This window comes from Chelonoidis abingdonii, chromosome 7, assembly GCF_003597395.2.
Source record: "Chelonoidis abingdonii isolate Lonesome George chromosome 7, CheloAbing_2.0, whole genome shotgun sequence".
In the NCBI taxonomy this organism is placed as follows: Eukaryota; Metazoa; Chordata; order Testudines; family Testudinidae; genus Chelonoidis; species Chelonoidis abingdonii.
Window position 1 is genome coordinate 35,400,555 of NC_133775.1, and position 24,073 is coordinate 35,424,627.

The 24,073-nt window shown below is 42.2% G+C and overlaps 1 protein-coding gene across 2 annotated transcripts; it reads right to left on the reverse strand.

Annotated features, from left to right (window-relative positions):
* Positions 1-1,557: 1,557 nt before the first annotated feature.
* Positions 1,558-23,706, reverse strand: GCLM (glutamate-cysteine ligase modifier subunit). 2 transcript variants are annotated; one of them, XM_075067797.1, is made up of 8 exons: positions 23,047-23,327; positions 17,394-17,459; positions 15,818-15,902; positions 12,229-12,285; positions 10,377-10,579; positions 8,159-8,273; positions 4,288-5,509; positions 1,558-4,199 (listed from the first exon to the last, which is right to left on the reverse strand). In XM_075067797.1, exons 1-7 carry the CDS (start codon positions 23,170-23,172, stop codon positions 5,340-5,342), a joined length of 822 nt encoding a protein of 273 aa, XP_074923898.1. In that variant the 5' UTR covers positions 23,173-23,327; the 3' UTR covers positions 1,558-4,199; positions 4,288-5,339. The 2 variants fall into 2 exon arrangements, with proteins under 2 accessions (XP_074923898.1, XP_032628924.1); XM_032773033.2 differs by having other exon boundaries at positions 1,558-5,509; positions 23,047-23,706.
* Between the last annotated feature and the right edge of the window lie 367 nt (positions 23,707-24,073).

The window sequence follows — 24,073 nt, forward strand, 5'->3', positions numbered from 1 at the left end:
TGGCAGGGTTGGGGGGGGGGGCACTCTGGGCATAGTGAATTGGAGGGTTGTTCCAGTGTTGGATGGGGGGGGCAGTGTCTCTGTGGCATGGCATGGCCCCACCCCCGAGGGGAAGGGGCATGCTAGCAGCAGAGGACTGGGCAGGCCACTGTGCGTCTGACACCTGCCGGTTTGTAAATAGTGCCCTCGCATCGGGATGGGTGGAGCAGGTTCACTCATGCCAGGCCCCACCCCCGCACCATGCTCCACTGCCCTCATGGAGGCCCATAAAAGGTTAATCCAGCCCTGATTTTAATTGCCCTCTGCTGGATTCTCCAATTTGTCCACATCCTTTCTGTAGCAGGGGGCCCAAAACTGGACACAATACTCAAGATGTGGCCTCACCAGGGAGGGGAATAATCACTTCCCTTGATCTGCTGGCAATGCTCCTACTAATGCAGCCCAATATACCATTAGCTTTCCTGGCAGCAAGGGCAATACTGCTTACTCATATCCAGCTTCTCATCCACTGTAATCCCCAGCTCCTTTTCTGCAGAACTGCTGCTTAGCCACTCGGTCCCCAGCCTGTAGCGGTGTATGGGATTCTTCCATCCTAAGTGCAGAACTCTGCACTTGTCCTCATTGAACCTCATCAGATTTCTTTTGTCCCAATCCATGTTATCCAAGTGTCCATGTTATAGAAGGAGCACTGACTTGCGGTATGTCTGCATAGCCTGCAGAAACCCCACAGTGAGCCTCAGAGCCCGCAGGTAGTGCCAGGGTCTCCCTAGTGTCTCCTCACTGCACTAGAACACCCAGGGACAGCTAAGCAGGGTTATGCGCATCTAGGGCAGATGTCCCCTTATGATGCAAATAGCCTCGGTACAGTAATCTTCACCTTACAGCATCTTCTCCACTCCTCTAAGCCTGGCACAATAGTTAGGCTCCCTTGAGGAGCTGATTATTCCTCTGCCTTCTGCATTAAAGCAAATCTAGAAATAACCCCACATGTAACCCGAGTTCCATTCTGAGCTTACACACCAATACTCTTCGTCTACAATGCCACCAACGATTTGGCAGACCAGGTAGCACTGCTGGAAGAAGAGGTTAGCGGTGACTAGATGGGAGTTGCAGGAGGGTGTAGCATTCAGGCAGAAGAAGTGTACAGGACATGAAGAGCTAGCAAGTTACTAGGTCAAAAGTATGGGTTAGGCTTTGTGGCTAAAATGCTCCCCACGAGTTCGAGCTCATACTCTACTCGGGGGGGGGTGTCTCAAAGTGGGGGTTAGGACTCCCTGAGGGGTCGCAAGGTTATTAGATATGGGGGGGTCGCAAGCTTTCCACCTCTACCTTAAACCCCACTTTTCATCCAGCATTTATAATGGTGTTAAATAGACAAACATTTTTTTAATTTATAAGGGGGGGCGTCGCACTCAGAGGCTTGCTGTGTGAAAGGGGTCACCAGTACAAAAGTTTGAGAATCACTGCTCTAGTTAGTATTCTAGCATGCTGACAGCGATTCATGACAACTTGTTTGGGAAAGGTCTAGCTAGAAATCAATAATCCACCACTACAGACTCAAACAACTCATTTTATTTTAACACATTCAGTTACTAGGGAGCATTCAGGACTATAAATATTTTGTTAAAACAAATGCTTTGTTTTCTATTTGTTTCATACATTACAGCTCTAGCTAAACATTTTACCAACAAAAGAAAGCCAACAAGAGAGGATTAAATAAAACCATGCGGGATTTTTTTAAAAAATTTACACATTTTGCCTAATGACCTAAAAGGACTAAGTCACACATTTTTACTGTATTTTCCAGAAGCAAGGCTTAATTAAGATTCTCCCTTTCACAATCTATTAGTGAAAAAACTTTTAAGATTAGCTAGATTAGGCAGCTAATAGTAAGGGAACAGTTAAGTGACCACTACTAAATCTAATCATAAGCATTTCTAGGCTTTTGAGGTGCTAGAAATAGGGCAGAATTTGGCTCAAAAAAATCTAACTTGAAAAGAAAAGAAAAGAAAAGAAAAGAAAAGAAAAAAGCAAAAAGCATTCCAGGCTATGTTCCTGGAATGTTGTGCACTACCAGATGGGAGAACAAGTTCAAGTCTCATTCCTAATGTACTACTCCTAGGGATCAGCAGATCCGAGAGGTGATTCATAGAGGGGGTGCTGCCTCTGTTACTCAAAATCGATTCTTAGTTACAAAAACAAAAAAAAAGTGGCGTCAATGTGCTACAAAGGAAGTTGTCTTGTACTTCGTTAGATTTGAAAAAAACATTTCTCCAAATATACTTGGCAAAATTTACATAATCTGTATTTTAGTAACAAACATTCAATTTATGAAAGGGAATCTTTAGTAAGTGCAATACAGGGACTAGATAAAATTAATGAAATCTTGCAATTATCTTTGTCATTATTTGATCACAGGGATAAAACCATGCCCACACCAAGCAGTCTAGTTCCAACATTAAAAACAAAATTGTATATAATTATGTATCTTAATTTATACTAATCATTTATTTTATTACACGGAAAAGTGTAAGAAAACGATTAGAGGAAAACAATATACAGCACAAAAACTCCAATTTAACCTTTAAGACAATTAAAGAGGCTACACCCCAGGATTAAATACATAATCAATAGATCTAAACTTGCATAAAGCACACTTTCTGCAAGAAATAAGTTACACACAGTTAAAGGGTGCTTTGATTCCCCCCTCTCCTCCTCCCTTCCTACAAACAGTTCATGTAGACCAATGACAGTTGCAGTGATACAACCCTGGAACCCCAACTCCCCCCAAAAAAGGAATGAATGAGATTAGGAGGGAAGTGGCAGTAACATGGTGGCTTGGTTGAAGAATTTGGGACTTGTTGTTACTTGTAAGTGGGATCTAGCTTCAGACTGGTGAAGGGCATACATGTTCTAAATACCACCTACTCCCCACTATGTCAATACATCAAGGCATATCTTGAGTGATCTGATGTTCACCATATACAATATGTCATTTAAAATGATGGAAAAGCAGAGACATTCCTGCTTGCCTCCCAGAGATACCAATGCAAGCAATGATATAGAGAAATTTAGAATTCATACAAAGCATACACAAAAATGCAAATCTCAAAGAAGGACATATGCTAATAATACAGTAATGCCAATTTTCACGTCTTCAAATCTTAACTTTTATATTCCTCCTCCTGTCTCTCCTCCAACTTTAATTGCTATTTTGGTTAAATACAGTAATCACTAATCAGGTAATGACTTGAAAAATCACTGCCTGGTTGTAATGCTGCTTGTAGAGCTAACAAATTACCATACTTATTCCAATTGGTACAAAAGTTATTTCTCTCTCCACAAAAAAGTAATTATTAACATGGTTCCCAATTAGGAACTAAACTAAATCTGTGCACTTTTAAACTATTCTTAGCTCAATACTCAGTATTAAAGTTTTTAGTCTTGTAGATTTAAACATATACATGTCAAGTAAATGTGAATCCTTGTCAACAGTCAGACTGTGGTATGCTTTGGATGCAAAGGATAAATAAAATGATCATAAGTAGATGCTATACATCAATATCGACCAGTAAGCAGCACACTTGGCACATAAGTTTTAAATAAGGTTCATTTTTTTAATTTTATACACAGATGACCCTCCATGGCCAAAATTCACTTTCTTCTGTCAAAAGAAAGTGTTTCTAAAATTGTTGCCTCTGCATTATCAGTGCCCATTCTCTTCCTTGTCCACTCCTTATTTATTGAGTAATTGAATAAGTCTAGAGTATTTCCTAGATATTTTAGTCACATATCTGAATATTTAAGGACTCAGAAGTTTACTACCAAACAACATTTATCAGTGTACCAAGTCTTTGAAAACAACAGACTAACTCAGTGGAATGGATTAAAAAGTTTATACATCTGACCATGCAAGAAAACGTGATTTTTCTATGACAAAAATACACAAAAAAGTTCATGTAAATTCATTCCTTTAAACTACAAGCTCAAAGTCTACATAAAACTAAGTTAACAATTACCAGACTATGGCTTGATCCTGCTCCCACTGAAATCAATAGCAAAACACTTGTTGACTTCACTGGACTACAGTGAGCTACTGACAGGAACTGCACTGAAGAGATCTATACCATCTAAACCACATTAGATAACAAAATGTTTTTGCAGTAGACAGACTGTATTTTTAAAACACAAAATTCAGTCTGTGGATATATTCCAGGTGAAAAAAGAAACCAATAGCCTGTCTTAGATCCAGCATTAGTTTCCTTTAGGTTTAGAAGCCAACAGTACTGCACATATGAAGCTGGCAACACAAGGGAACAAGAACACAGATTTAATGCTTGTTTGGTATTCTGTTCTCTGGATGACATCTGAACATCAGTTAATTCCCCAGGTAACCCAAAATTAACAGACATTATATCCTTTGTACGTGATTATACAATGTACAGCCCATCAACATCTATCTACTTATCTATTCTGATTTTATTCACATTCTTAAAGTATCTGTGGCTCTTGAGCATCTAGTACATAGATTAGGACAAAACCAGGCACATTCTGGCTACAGTTTAATTTGTTTCTGGCCACGTAATTCCACGTAAAATACACTACAATACACTTCACAATTTAAGACATAAAATGGCATCACTCCTGTCTACATGCTAAACACAGTAAGAACAATATGGTACAGAAACAAACAGGATGAGCTAATATAAATTTAAAAAATATATATTTTTTTTAAAAGAAAGGCCTTTTGTAACATAATGAAAAGAAAACCAGGTTTTCATTCACGTGAATTAAGCAGCTTACTAGCTATACCAATTAATCAGATTCCAATTAGTCTGTTTACTTAGAGAATTTTCCTATGGATAAAAAAGAAAACTACTTAAAAGTTACTCAACCGCTCAAATCCTATATAGCTACCTAACTAGTAGGAATAAGCACTTCAGAAGAAATTCAGAATGTTAAGTTTCTTTCTTGAAAACAAAAATATATAAATTTCTATATATTACCTTGATGGAAGCCAAAATATACTTAGTGATAATTTTATATTAGTCATAAAGAAAAATATTTTGAATTTCTTTAGATAATCTCAATTAGAAAACAGTTTAATGAACACCAAATATTTCATATATTAGTAAACCGGTCTCTACGTTAGGAAAGAAATGTGCAGTATTTGACAATGCTGTCAGAGCTCTGTGCCTCTGGACAACCCAGGCCTGTCACCACTTTTGGTCTTCATTATAACTTGTGATGGATCTCACCACCGTGCAAGTTTTTATGCAAAAAAGGTGGTATGTTTCCAAAGCATTAAGACAGCAGGCTGTTGTCAAAAGAAAAATGTATTAAGAGACATTTCTTTTCGCTTGCAGGATATAGCCTTTCGATTTGATAATGCCTCTGGTTTGAACAATGACTGAATACCGGAGAAGCCACAAGGGAGTCCATTCATGTGCCCGACTGTTCTGGATACTTTCCTGAAGAGCTTCTTGGAAACTTGCCTCACAAAGCAGTTCTAAAATTAGAAACAGATATTTACATTTTAACCAAACAAAAACGTAAATAATTCCTTTAACTGTAATTAGTAAGAGGTGATCTTTGTGTTAATTATCTCAATAAGCAATGTGACAGCATGAAGTATATGGTCACATTGCTGGAGACACACACACACGTTTCATGAGGCACAAACTCAAAAGTTAAAGAATTTATAGTATAAGAAAGTTTCAGAACATACTTCTCTCCTGCTCTAAGTAATAAACTGACCTGGCTTTACATAAAGTGTTGATTGAAATGACATTAATCATTAAAACCATTAGCTGAAGATACCAAAAATAAGATCAAGAGGTAGCTATATATTTTGGAGGAGAGAATTAAATGACAGTCTCTTGTTTGACATTGATTTTAGCTTAAAAGATCTAGATTCATATTTAGAAAAATGTAATATGTTTGACCAAATCCAGCAAGGTACTGAGCATTCTCAGTTCCCACTAAAGTCACAGTTAAGGGTGCTCAACACCCTGCGGACTAGGCCCTTAACAGTTATAAGTCTAAAGAGATAAGGTCATGTCCTGCACTGTAAATGCTTCTATTATTCTATAATTAAGGCACAATGTCCCTTATTAGCCAGCATAAGATTGTAGAGTAGGGAACAAATCCCACAAACCCCCACCCTGCCTCCCCTCTCATGATAGTTATTGGTGTGTATGTATTAATTTTCAATTTGTTTTGGTTTGCAGGTTGCAGTTGGGAGTTTGAGAATACTGTGGTTCCAGCCAGCAATTTCCAAGAGTCACCTGGACTACAGCAACTTTGCCGATATGTGTTTCATACCTGATGAAAGACTGGTGGACCTGGAAATGTGTCATGGGGATCCTGCTGCCTTTTGAAGTCATATTCAGTTTGTTGGCATAGGCTCTTTAAGGACTTATGTGGTATGGTTTGTTGACAAATCAGCGTGGGTTTTACTTGGTTTAATGAGTCATTTCTTGTGTAGTATCACAATTCTGGGTGCTAGCTTCTAGCAGCAGGGGTGTTAACTCCTTTTCAGTAGGGTAGCTGCTAGTTTGGTGGCCTTGGTTTAAGCAGGCTGCTAAGCCCTAGTACTGTGATGCTTTAGCATCAACAAGGGGAAGGCAGGTAACAGAGAGAGCATTGATGGCACTGCCTATTTTCACTGTTCCAAGGCCAGACTGCCTCAAGAGCTTACTCTAGTATGGAGTAAATTTGCGGCCTCTTGCCCAAAAATTCAAGATATCTGTTTTTGTCCTTACTGGTTCCTGCCATTCACAAGTTTGCTTAAATAATGAAAACACATTTCTTTCAGCAGAGAGGATGTCCAGGAGCTAAAGCATAGACTAAATGTAGCCCAGACAGCTATAATTTTTCAACTCAGGCTCTGAATAAGAAGACGGGAGATTCCTTAAATAGTGGTGGAAACTATACCCTCTCTCACCATCCTCCATATGTTGAACTTGCTACCTCTGCATTATATCCAACCTGCACCTGCATGAAAGCCAAAGCTTCTTGCAAAAACAGGTTTCCTTGCAAGGCAACAAAAGAGAGCTGAAGATTTGTATTTTACAGTTTACATAAGCAAACAAACAAATTTAGAAGCACAAGTACTAATTTTTACTATTTAAAAATTAACTGATGTATAGCATCTTATGCTGGCATATCCATTGCTCAAAATGTACTGATACTTATAAATGGTTAGGCAGTTTCTGAATTCCACTACAAAGTCTCATTCACTCCCAAATCAAGCTTCATCCAGATACAGCATAAAGTAATTTAGACCATATTTAATAAGACCTTAAAGTTTCATTCTACTAGTCACATTTTTGTTAGCAAGATTCACCAGGTAATTAAACACAGAAATAAGTACCTTACTAAAAAAAAAAATTGATCTCCACTACACTTTTGCCTACAGCCATTTTAGTTAAACTGAGGAAGTGAAAGAAAATATCTTGTCCAAGTTATTTTAGTTTACAGTTCCAGCAAAGCATTTGTCTAGATGCGAATAGGCTGAAACAGATTAGTCCAGATTTAAGAACCACCAATTTAATATTTTAAGAAGATTATTTTATAACAGCATTCTGAGGAGATGGCACCATAGGAGGATTTGGAACCCAGAAGAGAACTGTGTGATTCTACTATAATGTAGTAATTATGTTACCATGTCATCACACGTATTAAAACACACTAACAAACTTTACATTACATTACAGGCTAAACAGGGCTCTCTCATCCTCTACCTTCAAACATACTATTTCAGGTTAACCAGGGGTATGTTGCTACAAAGGGTCTCTCATTGCCAGCTTCTGTGTGACGCTCTTCCATGTCTTTCACTGTTCTGAAGGGTACAGAATGACACTTGAGACTACATGCTTTGCTGGAATTAATAAACCATACATTTTAAACATGGTACAGTACACAATATTTTTAGACAAGGCATCCCTTCCCACTGCTTTACTGTTTTCCTATTACAATATCCCAGAAGTCCTGTTGTAGGATTGCTTTTATTTTTTTTCTTAAGGCAAGCACATAAGAACTTGAAGTCAATAAATGATATGAAGGTATTCATCTGAATCCAATGCACAGGGCTTTAAAGGTTAAAAAAAGATTGCACTCAAATTATTAATTTTGTCAAGTTCAACTACAGCCTTACCTTTTGGATCGTTATGAGTCAACAGCTGGATATCAAATTGTTTTGCAAATGCTGTGAGGTCAGGTGGCATCACACAACAGGAAGCTAAATTTACCTGGTTACTATGTGGTTTCACCTGAAAGAGAGAGAGAGATCCTTCAGATGGAAAGGCACATTAATATGTTTTTTTCTACTTTAGATATGTATAAGCATTCTTTACTGTTGAATAAAATCTGCTCTGTATGGTTATTTTGAGCATTTTGACTTGACCCTTGTTTTAGACACCAAAAACTGTGAACAAAGCACAAGCCTGATCCTGCAAGATGCTGTCAAGCACACCAGTCCTACTGGCTGTACTAACTGAACTCATCTCCTTGCAACACAAGGCACAGAATGATGACAAGGTCTCACTTCAGTAGACTCTGCATAATGAATAATGTTTGGCTTCTTGTCTATTGCGGTCATTAATATCAGCAGCCCCTTGTTTCAGTAAAACAGGATGCGAGTTCTAAAAGAAAAACACTAGACTACAAATAATGCAGTACATAATTAATTTTCATTCTTCTTGTGGATATAAATTTGCAGCTGTCCACACACCTAACTAGGGGCCTAATCCAAAACCTACTGAAGTGAAAGGGATTTTTCTCCATTGAATTCAATGACTTTGGATCGGGCTCTCACAAACAAAGAATACACACATTCATCATGTCAGAACCTTGGTGACCAATGCTGGCCACAGTAAGATTTTTTCCCCCTCCACTTTACTTAAGTAGGACAGCAAAAACAGTACAAATCAAGGCTCTTATCAGGAACCATAAGGATACATAGTTACGAATTTATATCACTTTTACAGAGCTTGGAAGATTCTGAATAAATGAACAGTTAACATACACTAACAGTAATATGATTAGAATGTAATCAGCTCAATAACAAGCACATGGCAGAGATAAATGGAGACTTGCACAATTTGAATGTTATGGAAGTGACACATTCAGTCTCTGGGAGAAGGTCAGTTACATTCCACAAAGAACAGTTCCCATTGTTTGATCCATGTGCAGAAGGCCACAATTTGCCTAGCCTTTACAATTAAGCTTGGTATTCTAATGATATCTTTCCGAAAGGAATTGTATCCAAATAGAGGCTAAAAAACGTAAAAAGATTCAGGTAGTATTCCTGGGGGAATTCTGTGCCACTGTGTACGTGCAGAACTCAAGTCCCCTGCAGATTTCTTTACTTCCTCACAGAAAAATGCCTTCTGATAGGAAAGCAAAGGGAAGCTGCAAGAGTGGTCACACGCCCCCCTCTAGCAGCACAGAGCCATCATTTCAGGTTCCTAGAGCAGCTGGCAAAGAGATAAATCACTGCGGGGGGGAAAAGAAGGGGAAGCGGCTGGGGACTTCCTGTCAGGTGGCTCGTATCCTGCCTGCAGCTCAGCTGCCAGTCTCTGCTGGTCTGGGCAGGACAGGACCATCCTCTTCGTCTGCAAGGCTGAATCAGATCGACCCCCCCAAAACCTCCCTCAGCTGCAGGACGCTCCACTCACCCTACCTCTGCTTCCTGTCCCCATCACTCCTCAACCACAGGGTGAGGGGCAATGTACAGGGAGCTGCTCCCCTGTCTGCCCAACCCCCAGGCATCCAGACCACCCCATACCCAGACTCTTCTGCCAAGCCTCACCCTTCCACACCCTGAACCACCCACTGAGCCCCCTGTACTTGAAAACCCACTTCACTGAGCCTCATCCCTGCATCCAGCACCCCCCCATCACCTCCCACTGCACCCCACCTCCTATGCATCCGGAACCCCCCCTGCACCTGGACTCTCCTTGAGCCCCACCCCTGCACCCAGACCATCCCCTGTTGAGTCCCCCCACACTTATATCCCCATCCCCTGGACTTGGACCACCCTGATGAGCCCCCCGGAACCTGATCCCCACCCTACTGAGCCCCAACCAGGTGCACCCAGACCTCCACCTCACAAAGCCCCACTGCCCCACCACTTGGATCTGCGCTGAGCCTCTCATACCCAGACCTCCCCCACTGAACCCCAAGAATCTTCAAAACTCATCCTTTGCCCTCCAATATACCTTTGAGAAACACAGATTAGTGTAATCAATATTTTAGTTTTAAAATAAAAACAGCTATTATAACAAGACTTTCAACTGGATATGTGGCATACCAAGAAAACAATAGTAAATACCATGCCTCAGAGTTATTATGGTTGAATAGTCTGTCCTTACCTGTGACCACAGGTACAGTTGCTCTAACAGTGTTTTATCTAGATCAGAGGTACCTATGGAGACAATCTTTTTGTGCTGAACTAAGTTCTCAAGTTCTCCCCAGTAAGGCTGTAAATACTCCAAAGAAAGATTAATTCCATCTTCAATAGGAGGTGGAGCAATGATCACAGAATCTAATTGGGCAACCCCAAGGGCAGAACATGCTGAGGGGAAAAAAAGAAAAAAAGACAACTCACGCTGAGATAAGAAGATAAATAGTAAGTATGATAAGATATCTTTCAAAAACATGAGCATATACTCAGCTTTACGTCACTTTCATTTCTGAATCACCGTTTTAGAGCCTCAAAGAATCTTTGTACCCAATGACAGCAACTGAATTTCTGTATCCAGCTAAGAATCAAATATGGAGCTGAAAACTGAATTTCAGATACAGTCTTGTGGTGAAAAATGACTTCTTGAACAGAGTCTGTATCTCTCTATTCCTTTTTCATTATGAATACCTTTGATTTACAGCAGGATTGGCTGATTTATATCACCCTTATTACTGGTGGGGAGTCCTGGCAGTGCTTACCTGGGGCTGCTCCCGGGAAGCATCCGGCAGGTCCCTCTGGCTCCTAGGGTCGGGTTGGGGGGGAGAGGGCTCTCTGCCCGCTGCCAGCACCTGCAGACCCTGCTGCTTTGATTGGGCAGGAGGGAGCTAGTGCAGCACGCGGAGACCCCTTCCGCCTCTGTGCCTAGGGGTCGCCCACACTGCAGGGTGAAGAGGCGAGCAGGGAGCCAGTGGCAGGCGGGGGGTGGTGAAGAGGTGAATGAGCCAGCAGCGGGTGGGAGGGTGAGGAGGCGGGGCGGCAAACCAGCAGCAGGCGGGGGAGGGGTGAAAAGGCCAGCGGCAGGCAGCAGGGGTTGAAGAGGTGAGAGAGCCAGCAGCAGGTGGGTGGGCAGGTGGGGGTGAGGAGGCAAGCAGCGAGCCAGCAGCAGGTGGGGGTTCTCGGGATGGGCATAGGAGTGTCTGGCAGGGGAGTGAGGAGGTGAGTGGCAGGTGGGAGGAGGCGAGCAGTCGGTTGGGGACTGAGGAGGGAAGCAGCATGCCAGGGGGTGAGGAGAGATGCACTGGTGGGGCTGAGCGGGAAGGGGTGGGACCTGAAGCAGAGTGGGGGTTGAGTGTGGGTGGGACTGACGCCCCTCACCCGTGCAGCGTCCTCATTTTTGAATGTTCAAATATGGTAACCCTATATATTCGCTTTTCATAAAATAAATTTTAAATATGCTGTTGCAGCATTAATGTTACATTGCTGAAACAAGCATCATATAGAATATGAGACATCAATATTGCAGTTTCTATAATGTACAGAACTAGGCAGAGAACAAATTAAAATTGGAAAATATTTACTGTTTCAACAATTACCTCAGCATCAGATAAGAGAACCAACCACACATCTTATGCCGAATAGTGTTTTTTTTGTTTGTTTGTTTTTTTAATTATTTTGGTATAAGGCGACTTTATTCCTGCAAATAGAGCCCATCTCTGTGGATCTTGTACCTACCAGAACAAGGGGCTGTGCACACAGATCCAGTTGAAGTTTGGAGATCTAAGAGTCTATCTTATATTTTAATCCATTAATATGAACAGAACCAACATATAAATTAGAACTTAATTTAGTTATTTTGGCCATTTTACTTTTAAGAGTATTACAACTGCTAGAGAAATTGCAGAATAAATCAAGGCAAATGTAAAATTCCCCTCTTCAGCACAGAGAAAGATAACCTAAAACCCAAGTATTACAAACTGAAGAATTTTTGTAACAATCAGAAAGTAGAAAGCGTTGCACACAAGTTTCAGTTTTGCACTTACCCATATCAACTGCATCTCTGATTGAAGAAGAGTTTGATCCTACGATGAACAGTTTTGCTGCATACCAAAGAAATGTGAGTTAATAACTAAAACCAGCTCCTGCTATTAGAGAATATACAGTAAAATGCACAGAGCAGTTAGATTTCCAGCTATGTACTAGCATTGTATCAATCTTACATTTTGGCAAGATCTACTGAAGAGTGCTTAGGACACATGCCAGCCTCTTAAGGAACTGAGAGATGTTTATAAGCGGTGTTCTAAAAGGTGAAACTGAACTGTAGTTAGTATGTTTTGGAGATATTTTCAGAAGTCTCTTAAGACAGGAGGTTACCTAATACGGGTAGACTCTTGTACAGGTGAAACAGAGAAGTAAGTGTTTTGGTACTTTAAGCAACAATCATAATGACAAGTTTGTTTTTAAAACAGTTAACCTCATAGAGCCAACAGACCTCTCCTCCCCCCCCCCCAACTTACTGAAGCTCAAAATTTAACATCTCTCTCTATAGTTTGACCTTCTCCCCTTAAATTCATCATATTCCACTGGATAGATCATTAAAAAACAACAAAGAGTACTTGTGGCACCGTATCGACTTCATCCTGTTTATAATAGCCCACTTTAATTGATTTGTCTCAACCCCTCACTGGGTAAGGCACTCCCATCCTTTCATGTACTGCTATTATATTATATATATATTTTCCTACTGTATTTTCACTCCGTGCATCTGATGAAGTGGGTTTAGCCTACCAAAGTTTATGCCCAAAGAAATGTGTTAGTCTATACAGTGCCACAACTCCTCATTGTTTCTGCTGATTCAGACTAACAGGATTACCGTTCTGTAACTTGGATACATTATAATAGAATTGCCTCCAGTGTTATTCCTTAATTACAAGATTTATTAGTCATTTTTTTAAGACAACCCTGGTGTTAAAGGAAAAAGGAGGCAAAGGTTTGCAAAAATGCATTTAAAATCTGCTTGGGGAAGGTAGAGTAATTAAAAGCTGTATAGAGCACCAAGATATGTTAATGCAGGTCTTTTCAGTGAACAGCAGAGAAAGCCTGACTCATCCTAAATAAAGATATGAAAGTTTGTACTGCTGTCATCTGGCTTATCAGGCACTGAAGGGTAACATTTATGGATATTGTGCTTTTAACAACAGCACATGGGTCCTTTCTATAACACTATCTGAAGATTCATCCTGCCCATGAGGGTATCAATATATATATTATGTGCACTCACACACTGAAAAAAAAAAAAAAATAGAGATACAGCCCTTGGGTCTAGCAAAGCTAGTTACAGAAGTCTTCATGCCACCCTGATACTCCCCAACAATCCTCAGAGATGCCAGGAGCCACTTCATCCCCAGTGCAATGCAGGAGAGCCTCAAAGCTTCCTTAAGAACTACCTTTTACAGTATGACCACCAATTTAACTAAATCCTTTTAGGAACTGATTTAATTAAGTCAATGAAACTCCCTGATGTGGGCTCTCAAACTGGTCTATGAGTGCCTTACTCTGATTTAACATAGGGCTTGTCTACACTACAAAAATTAGGTCGGCTTAATTTAGATTGACCAACAACCACCGCGGTAATTCAGTTAGCCATTGGTGTCCACTCTACCCTCCTTCTGCTGGCGGTGCACATCCTTACCAGGAGCACCTGCACCAGCTTTAGTGGGGCATTGCAGTACACTGACAGCTGAGTGTGGGGTTCACAGCTGGAGCCCCCCCACCTACCTTGAGATGACAGCCAGGACTGTGAGCCTGGCTGAGGCTCAATTTCACAGCCTGGAGCCTGCCACAAGTGAAATTTACATTCTTGCCAATTTCATGGCTGCCTCAGATCAAAGCAGCAGGGGCTCAGAGCCAGAGTCCTGATTTAACAAGAAAGTCAATTTCATTGCTGATAGACTTCCTGCTTTGAAATTGATCCCCAGACTGAGCTCATAGCTCAAGCTATCAGTCTAGGGTGGGGATCCAGCTGAGAGTCTGGCACTGGGCTGATAGCTGGGGGAGGGGCAGCTGTGAACCTGGCACCAGGCTCAATTTCACAACAGAGAGCCTATCAGCAGTGAAATTACCATTGTTGTCAATTTCAGGGCTCCAGCTATGAATCTCTCTACTCTGGGAAGGAGGAAGAGAATAGCAGCCATGAAACTGACAAGAATGACAGCCAACCCCCCCCCATGTAAGTGACACAGTCTCAACAGGGACACTGCATCACCCTAACTACACCTCTACCCCGATATAACCCGAATTTGGACATAACACAGTAAATCAGTGCTCCAAGGGAGGGGGAGGGTGGTGGGCTGAGCACTCCAGTGGATCAAAGCAAGGTCAATACAACACCGTTTCACCTATAACGCAGTAAGATTTTTTTTGGCTTCTGAGGACAGCATTATATCAAGGTAGAGGTGTATATCCACATAAGCGCTACATCTTTTATGGAGGTGAAGTTACGATGTCAGTGTAGCAGGCCACTTACTTCAGCAGAAGCAGAATTCTAGCATAGACATGATATAATTAGGTAGACTTAAGCTGCCTTATGTCACCCTAACTCTGTAGGGTAGACCAAGCCTCAGTTTCGTTAAAAACTAGGAGTATGTCTACATATAAACCTCTTCAGCTCCTCAGTGAAGACATTACTACACCATCCAGGTGGGGGAAGGTGGAGGTCTCCACCTTCCCAAGAGATAGAATTCTCCCATCGATCTAGCACTGTCTGCACTGCATCATTCAAGGGTGTGAATTTTTCATACTCCTGAGCAACAGAGTTATACCAACCTAACTTCCTAGTACAGATCAGGCGTAAGGATTTAGTTCAGCTGCTGCTCAAGGTACATTTACACCAGCCACTCACAGCACCACACTCAAAGACTGTTCCAGCAGCTAAAGATTGCTGGAGCAGTGCTATCCCACATACCCTATATCAATTTAGTTACATGAATGCAAATCTCACCAGCCTAAGAGTGTTTATTAGGAAGTTGCACCCATTAACTAAATCCATTTCTAAACCAATTTTGTTAAATCAATACAATTTGCCCAAGTAGACATAACCTGCCTGAGACAGAGAAATCAAATGACTTGACCAAAGTGAGTCAAAAAATGGGAATGGAATTCTAGTATTTTGAATCTCACTGTATATCTACATGGGGATAAAAAGCCCTGGAGCATGGCTGCAGCTGGCCTGGGTCACTTGCAGGGCTTGAGCTCAGGGGACTAAAAATTGCTGTGTAGATGTTGGGCGGGAGTCCAAGCTTTGGGATCCTCAGCTTAGGCTCCAGTCTAAGCCTGAACCTCTACATAGCAGTTTTTCAGACCCAGAACCCAAGTCTCATCAGATACTCAGTATGTCCTTTTCCAGAATTTCTTTTCCTCTCTCATTTCCACTCTCCTCTTTTCCTCCTCGTTCCACCCCAGAAACACTCTTCTCTATTTAATTAATATTAATGAAGAAACTTAAGCCCTGCTCCACCTGAACAGAACCCAAGCAAACAAGCCTGCTAGCCAGAGTAAAGCTATTTAGTTCTTTTAAGTTTCCTAAATTTAAAGTATATTCTGCAAAGCAAAGTACATTTTTTCATTCCTTACCTGACACTTTCAATTCTTCCCTTTCTTCAGGATTTATCTTTTCCATTGTTTGATCTACAGTACATTCCAGGACATCTGGCATTTCCTGCAGTAAATACATAACATTTAGGAGCAGTTTGTCAATATTAGAAAGTTAATAATCTTCTAAAGAATGCATTACCTGTTACAACAAAAGCTTTATACCAGGATAAAAAAAAAAGATGAGCATAAAATACAATAAAGGAAGTAACCTAGTGCTTCCACACTTTGGTGTTGGAGTAGGCTGGGCCCCTCTAGAGCAGAGAAGGAGTGGGTAACAGGTAAGAGAAAGGCCACATCTACAGTACAGGCACTCCAGCAACACCACTACAGCACTGCGGCTGTTCTGTTGTAGCACCTTAACGTAGATATTTTCTATAGCAACTGAATAGGTTTTTTCCAGAGCTTTTCAACCTGCGGCCCAATCAGCACACAGCTGCAGCTCATGTGATATCCTCAGGACCATACATGTAGTATTGAATGCATCCCACAATGGTAAATTGGTTGAGAACCACTGTTTTTTCCATTGCTATAGGTAATCCACCTCTCTGAGTGGTGGTAGCTAAGTTGACAGAAGAAATCTTCCATCAGCACAGCCCCATCTGCCCTAAGAGTTCAGTTCCACAGCTGGGTCAACCTAACTTAAATGTAGACCAAGCCAGAGTTACATGACAAGGTCTGTCTCTGCCCTCAAATACAGACCTGCTTTTGAGGCTGCTAGTAAAGTAGCATATGGCTTCTTGAAAGCCATCCATATTCTTTCAGCTCCCACAGAGGTCTTTAATATTAAGCCAACCATAGGAGAAGCTCACACATACAGGGCTGCAGGCTCATGCAGCAGCCAACTGGCCAAAATTCTCTTCTCTCCTCACATAACACTGAGCTAAGCTACAAGAACACGTCTAACTTGGCTCATCAAGGGGACATCATCCCTCTACTGACGATGCCGCTGTCCCCAAGCCAAGGGAGAGGGAGCCAAGAGCAAAACAAAACAGGAAATATTTTACCTTTTTTATTTTTCCAAATTTTAGTAGGTGGGCTCTAATATTGAAATGCGACCATACAAAAAGCCACAGGACCTTAGTATCATCAAGTGGTCAGGGTCTTGGTCTCATGTGTTATCTGAAAGTTGGCACCTCAAACGAAAAGTGTCACTTCTGAATCAGCAACAACACATCCTGTAGTATTCTAACATTTCACTTAGAGAGAACTCCCTTACAAAGAGTGGCCAGGCCAAATTGTTCAGTCTGCATGATCTTACAAAACAGATCTATAACTCAGAAGCTCCACCATGTTTGCACATGCATGTGCTGTAATTCATTTTCAAGATGAGTTATATTATCTGAGATTTGCCCCAGTATGTAATGACAAATCATGTTTTTAGCCAGGAATTTATGCTGATTAAATCTTATTTCTGTTGAACAACATAGATTAATCAAAAGCAATATTTGTCTTTCCAGTAACCTATTTAATTTCACAAGTATTGAACCAAGCTGTGACAAAGGGAAAATATTTGATCAGTTAAATTCTATTTGCAAAGAAACTGTAGACCTCTCACCTGGTTTAGATCGAGGCTGATCTTTGAGCTCCATTCATTCAGCGTTTTTTGAATGCAGTCACGTAGCTATAAAATAACATTTCATTATATTATTAATTCATTTTTAAGAGTTATGCCACTAATGCAGAGACAAAACAGGTTTATATGAACTTCATATGAAAGTTACAGGAGCTGATTGAGAGAAAAGGGCCACAAAGGAACAGAAAAGATTTTTACTTCAAAGTTCTATTTGTTGCTTGTACAAATTAGTTTGGTTCTGCTTATATATGCTGTTCTGACTCCTCTTTTACTAAGAGGTTGGTCAGTAGTGGAGGATACTGCACTTCATAAATCTCTCAGGTCAGTACTGCCTTAACCTAAAAGCACTCCTGAAATCTCAGGCCTGGTCTACACTATGCATTTAAACCGAATTTAGCAGCATCAAACCGATTTAACCCTCCACCCGTCCACACAATGAGGCCCTTAATATCAATATAAAGGGCTCTTTAAACTGGTTTCCGTACTCCTCCCCGACGAGAGGAGTAGCGCTGAAATCGGTATTGCCATGTCGGATTAGGGTTAGTGTGGCCGCAAATCAATGGTATAGGCCTCCGGGCGGTATCCCACAGTGCACCATTGTGACCGCTCTGGAAAGCGATCTGAACTCGGATGCAGCCAGGTAGACAGGAAAAGCCCCGTGAACTTTTGAATTGCATTTCCTGTTTGCCCAGCATGGAGCTCTGATCAGCATGGGTGGCGATGCAGTCCCAAATCCAAAAAGAGCTCCAGCATGCACCGTACGGGAGATACTGGATCTGATCGCTGTATGGGGAGACAAATCTGTTCTATCTGAGCTCCATTACAGAAGACCGAAATGCAAGGCATTTGAAAAAAAATCTCCAGGCTATGATACAGAGTCCACAGCACAGTGCTGTGTGACAAGTATAATGGAAAGCCAAAGAATCAAATGGATGCTCATGAAGGGAGGAAGGGGGGACTGAGGACTCCAGCTATCCCACAGTCCCCGCAGTCTCTGAAAAGTGTTTGCATTCTTGGCTGAGCTCCCAATGCCTGTAGGGTCAAACACATTGTCTTTCAGCAAAGAAAGAACATCTTCCTTTAAGACAATAAAAATCTTGTGTAAACTAACAATTTAATCAGACATTAGAAGAGCATTATATCATAACACTGGAATCAGAGCTTCAAGAACAGTCAAACCATTCATTAGGTGTCCATCTCCTGAAAGGAAGTGTCTTTTTCCTCTCTTCTAGAGATAACTAACTGCATTTTTTAATATATTTTTTGTACCGCCAGTGCTCCCAGATCATCTATCACCGAAGAGACTAGAATTAAGATCCTACCTTTCAGTAACCCTTTCCCTGAGGTCACAGATGCAGAATTAAACCTATTAGGATTGTGATCATACAACTATATGGATCATATTATATCATTACTACACATTATTTTATACTGCAGGCTTTGCTTTAGTAAACACATTACTAAACAAGAATGTTCTATGGGGCCAGTTATTCTGTGGAGAGCTGGAAAGACAGTAATTGGACATGTACAGGACACAACTGATTTGTAAGCCATTGCTCCATTTCTCTTTTTAGGTTATTTTTAAATCTGTATGGATACTCATAGATTTACTACCATTCTATGAACAATTTGCTTCCTGTCTGCCAGGAGGGAGGATGAGGAGCGGGGTCACAGCACACTCAGGAGAGGAGGCAGGAAGAGGCAGGGGTGGAGCCTTGGAGAAGGGGGTGGAATCGGGGCAGGGCAGAGCAAAGGTGGGGCCCTTGCACTCTCCCTGCACATACCCCGCCCCCCACCCCCCAGCTCCCTGCCTTGAGACACTCAGGGCAGGGGACCAGGAGCACCCCCACAACCTCAGCCCACACACTCAGCCCCCTGCCCTCCCTGACTCCTGCACCCCCCCTCCCCACCTGCACCCCTCGCACCAAATGGGGCCTGCCCTGGGTAAGCACTCCACACCCAACCCTGAGCCCCTTCCCGCATCATAAGTCCTGGCCAGACTCCGCACCTCAATGCTTTTTTACATTTTTTTTTTTGATCAAGCACTCTTATCCAAAGCACTTTAGAATAGTTAGCTAACAATACAAACAATATTTGGAAAGATCATTAGTGGTCTGCCGAGACCCTCAGCAATTTTCAAGTTGTCTGTGGAAAAATACACAAATCAAGTACCTCACTTTATTTTCATTTACTTCCTATTACTTATAGAAGGAGGATAAAGAAAAAAAGAATGAAAAATGGGGGCAGGGGGAGATAAGTGAGAATGTTCTTTTTCTTGGCTGGATCCCAAAGAGGGGCCCCAACAATGAAGCTGAGCACAGGGCCCCACTAATTCTTAATCCGCCACTGGTTCATTGCTAATACCTGCCAGACAAAGTTGGAGCCAATCAATATGGATCTAAGAACCCCTGGGGTTAGCCTGTTTGTAAGTAATTTGATTAAATACTTGTAAGTGTTGTTACTGTTTGCATGTAGTAAATTGCTTATTATTTAGACTGTGTAGGCAGTTTAGAGCAATTGTATAAATACCATTTGTTCTTTGAATTTAATAAAGGAATTTATGGTTAAATCCATGTTGTGATAATACCCTGCAAAAATAACTCCAACACAGTCCCCAAACATTTAAGTGGGGATCCACAAATGTAAAAGTTTAATATAAGAGACAAGAAAATTTGTGAATGTTAAGAGTCTAAAGATTGTTTTATAACCATCTGAAATAGTAAAGAAAGGATAAAAATTCTGCACCAGGCAGACTGCACACAAGTCTCAACAGGTAGGAATTAATACCTCTGGGTGATTACAAAATAGGTGGGGCTGCACTGAGACTGTTTGGGCACAACTCAGGGGAGTGACCCAGGATCCATTTCCTTCAGGGCAAAGGAAACGGACTGCTGAAGGTGTACATTATAAATATTGCTCATTAACAACTCTTCCACCTTCTCACATCCACCAAATAAAATTGGGATTAAGAAAAAAATTTTCTTCAAGAAATATAGCATGTTTTGTTTATTTTGGCCATCACTTTTGTAAGCGGGTTCTTAAAGTTGGGCTCCTCAGGTCATAACTTGAGGCTCACCTTTTGTAAAACCTTGGTCAAATTCTTATCTGAATCAATAAACACCTTAGAATATTAAAGGAGCATTGTTAAAATTTAACTTAATTTTCCACAGTTAATGTTGTTTGTTCATTTTTTGGATTTCTGTCACCTGGAACAGTTAATTCTTATAAACAAAAGTAAAAATATTCTCTCTCTCTCAGGAATTAATAGAAACCTTTATCTTAACCACACATTATGTAAAATGTTGTTTATAAAAGCTAACTCTTGGGCTTAAGTTGACCTACTAGCAATGTTAGTTTACAACTTCAGTGAACTGGATGCCCCTTTTTGGTGTCAGTTCTGCATTACCTGGGCTTTATCCACAGATTAGGCACAACCAGGGCAGCAGTTATACAATCCCCGCCCCGCTAATTTCTTTTCTGGAGGGCTCATTCCTGGAATGAGAATATTGTTTGATCTCTATGCTTATTCAGTTCTTAAGCTTTCTACTGAGACTGACAACAAGCATGCCAGCTGTGATGCAGAAACTTGTCCACTAGGAATTGGTCCGAGACCTCACACTCACTTCATCCAGGCCACTGAACAGCATATAGCAACAACTCAATTAGAGTCAGTAACTTTAAAAATAAATGTTTCATAATCTCCTTACCCACAGTCTGTGCCAGTCAATCACCCTTTTCAGCATTTATCCGTAAGTCTACTCCATTGCACCTCATCTTAATAGTTATGAAAAATAAAACTTTAGATCAATTAAGTTGCCAATGCTGCTTTCATACAACTATTCTAAAAATCACAATCCTTGTAGTTGCTGAATAATTCTCAACTTGCTAGATAGCTGCTACCACTACTATTTCTTGTGATAATGCTGAGATAATTTTCATGTATTTCATAGCGTGGATAAGATCTGAAACCCATGACACTATGAACACCACCTCTAAAAGGTGGCATTCCCGCAGTAATCTAATTGGATTAGTTTGGTGCCAAATACATACTAACAAAGGTAATAGCCATGGAGAGACATGGCATACAACAGTTTTAAAACAGTCTGAAGAGTGCTCAAAATTTTTACAAGTGTCATAAGCTTCTAGTCTTCGAAAAGCACAGGAATGATTGTGATATTAAGAGGAGTCTCAAGACTAAAACACACATCAAAGTTTCCTAAGAGCTATCACCATCATCACACTGTGCACTATTGCATCTTCTTACGTGCAAGGCACAAAGGAATGATTCTATTTACTTTATAGCCAAAAATATACAATTAAAACTACTCCTTAAGTGAATTCCAGTACTGTTGCTTGAGCCCCTTTATACACATTTTAAAATTCATTAGTACCTTTCCAGAGAATCAGGTTTCACCATGGCTCTTATTAGAAAGGTAACACCCTTCTTCCTTGAAAACATATATTAGAGCAAGTCTGGGGACTCTTTGATCCATATTAGTAAAGCCCATAGCTGTAATATGATTCCATATCACAATCACGAGGCACATCACAGGCAAGACCAGAACACAACATAGTGGCAATTTTTTTTTTTTTTTTATAGTAGATGGACTGTCATGGAGTCACAGTCTGGTCTCTCAGCCTGAAACCAGTCTCCTGGGAGTGACTCCTTTAGTGTGCCAGACTCCAAAGACCCAAGCATTTCCACAGTAGCAGGCCCATGGCCTCTATGACTGAGCCTTCAGCACCAACACTCCCTGCAGCAAATCCTGCCAAGTCAAATTCCTTTGGGAGGCCTGTACTATGCCCCTTAGGGTTCAATGCTCTCAGTGAGTAATTTGCCGCATTTTATGTACCATAAGTTAATATCCACAACAGACCAAATTCAAAACCAACCTAGGCAGCTACAGGTCCACTGAGGTTCACCCACTTATTCAAGAGTCTAGTGTTCTTAGCTGGTAAAGAGGAACCAATCCTACTACTTTACTCATGTAAGTACTCCTTGCTCAGTCAATAATCAGCTCCTGATGAGGTATAGGGTACTGGTACAAAAAAGGTAGCCCAATTTAGCCCTACCTTAGCAATCATTAGAGCTGCCCAGAGGGCAGCAATTCCTTTCTGTAGCAACTGTTTTAGGTTTCAAAAATTCTGAAACCTCTGGAACGTTTTCACCAAAGGGAGCTATGCCTAAACGTCTGTTACCGGCTTGTAACCTAAGCACCTGTGATGGGGGAGACCCAGGTTTCAGTCCCTCCTCCAGCCTTAGTCAGGGTGATGTGGTATGAAGACTTGGCTCTGCATCTGGTCTCCAATAAGACAAGTTAGTCTATAAGGTGCCACAGGACCCTTTGCTGCTTTTGCTCCAGATTAACAGGGTTACCCCTCTGATACAAGCTACAGAAGGTGAGTCATCCCCCGTCCTGCCCGGAAGTGACTGCTCGCAGCAGCTCTACCCCAGTGACTGCCACCCCCCTCAAGCCCTAGGGGAAGGGGGCGGCAGCGGCTTCATACCCCAATCACCTCCTCTCCATGCGGGCGAGGGGGGCATTTCACAGACACTTCCCCACCCACCCCGACCCGCAGCCTGCGCCCGGCCAGCGGCCGGAAGACTTTAGGCCGGCTGGGGGCAGCCTCTCACCTCCTCGCTGGGGGTGGACGGGCACTTCTTGCGCAGCCGGCCCCAGTTCAGCAGGTTGCCCGTCTGCAGGTTGAGCGTGGCCGCGTGGTCCAGGAGGATCCTGGCTCTGCCGCTGTCCGTCCCCATGGGAGCCTGCACTCCGCCCGCCTGTCGCCTTCGCTGGGTCGGCAGGTTCCCGCGGCTCTGAGGACTCGGAGCCGGCAGCGACTGCTTGCGAGGGAGCGCCGGGATCTGCGGGCACGAGGAGCCGGCGCGGTGTGTGCGCGCTGGCGGCGGGCTCGGCTCTGCGCTGCGGAGGGCGATGACTAAGGAGAAAAAGTGCCTTGTAACCGCGGCTGGTCACATGGCGCTGGGACAAGGGCGCGGGGCGGGGAGCAGGTGATACAGCGGCGAGGGTGAGTTCGAGCTGCTCCTCTTGGAGCCGGGAGGCGGAGTCCGGGAGCGAGGGCAGGCTGGGGCGAAAGGCAGAACCAGCCCACCGACGCTAGCCTTTGCGGTTAGTGCGCATGTCCGAAACATCCGAGCATGCGCATCCGCGCCATGAAGCTTTTGCCCTCCTGTGGGCTTTTGGGTCGCTATCTAGTTGCGTGCGCAGCGCCCTCTGGTTACAGTCAGTGCCAGGGGGTGAGCGCTCGCGCCCCGGGTGCCTTCCCAGCCGCGCGTGGTAAGGGATTGCTACTGCAAACTAATGTATGTAATCAGTATGTTTCTGGATAAACATCTCTGTGCATTAGATAAAAAATAAGATATCCAGTAACAGCATTTCACTCCAGGGGAGTCTGCAATTTAGCAGTGGATGAAAAGATCGCTGTATGTAGGGGTCAGATTAGCTCCCAGTGAAGTTTTTGGGAGTTTTACCCTTGACTTCAAAGTGAGCAGGAGCAAACTGTAAAAGTCCAGTAGTCCTACAATGTGCAGAGTACTCCCAGTGCTCAGCACCTTGCAGGCTCAAGCCCTGTGGCCCAACCTTACAATGAGTCTCTGGGCAGGTACAGTGGTCAACCTGCTATAAGCATTCTGCAGTCTT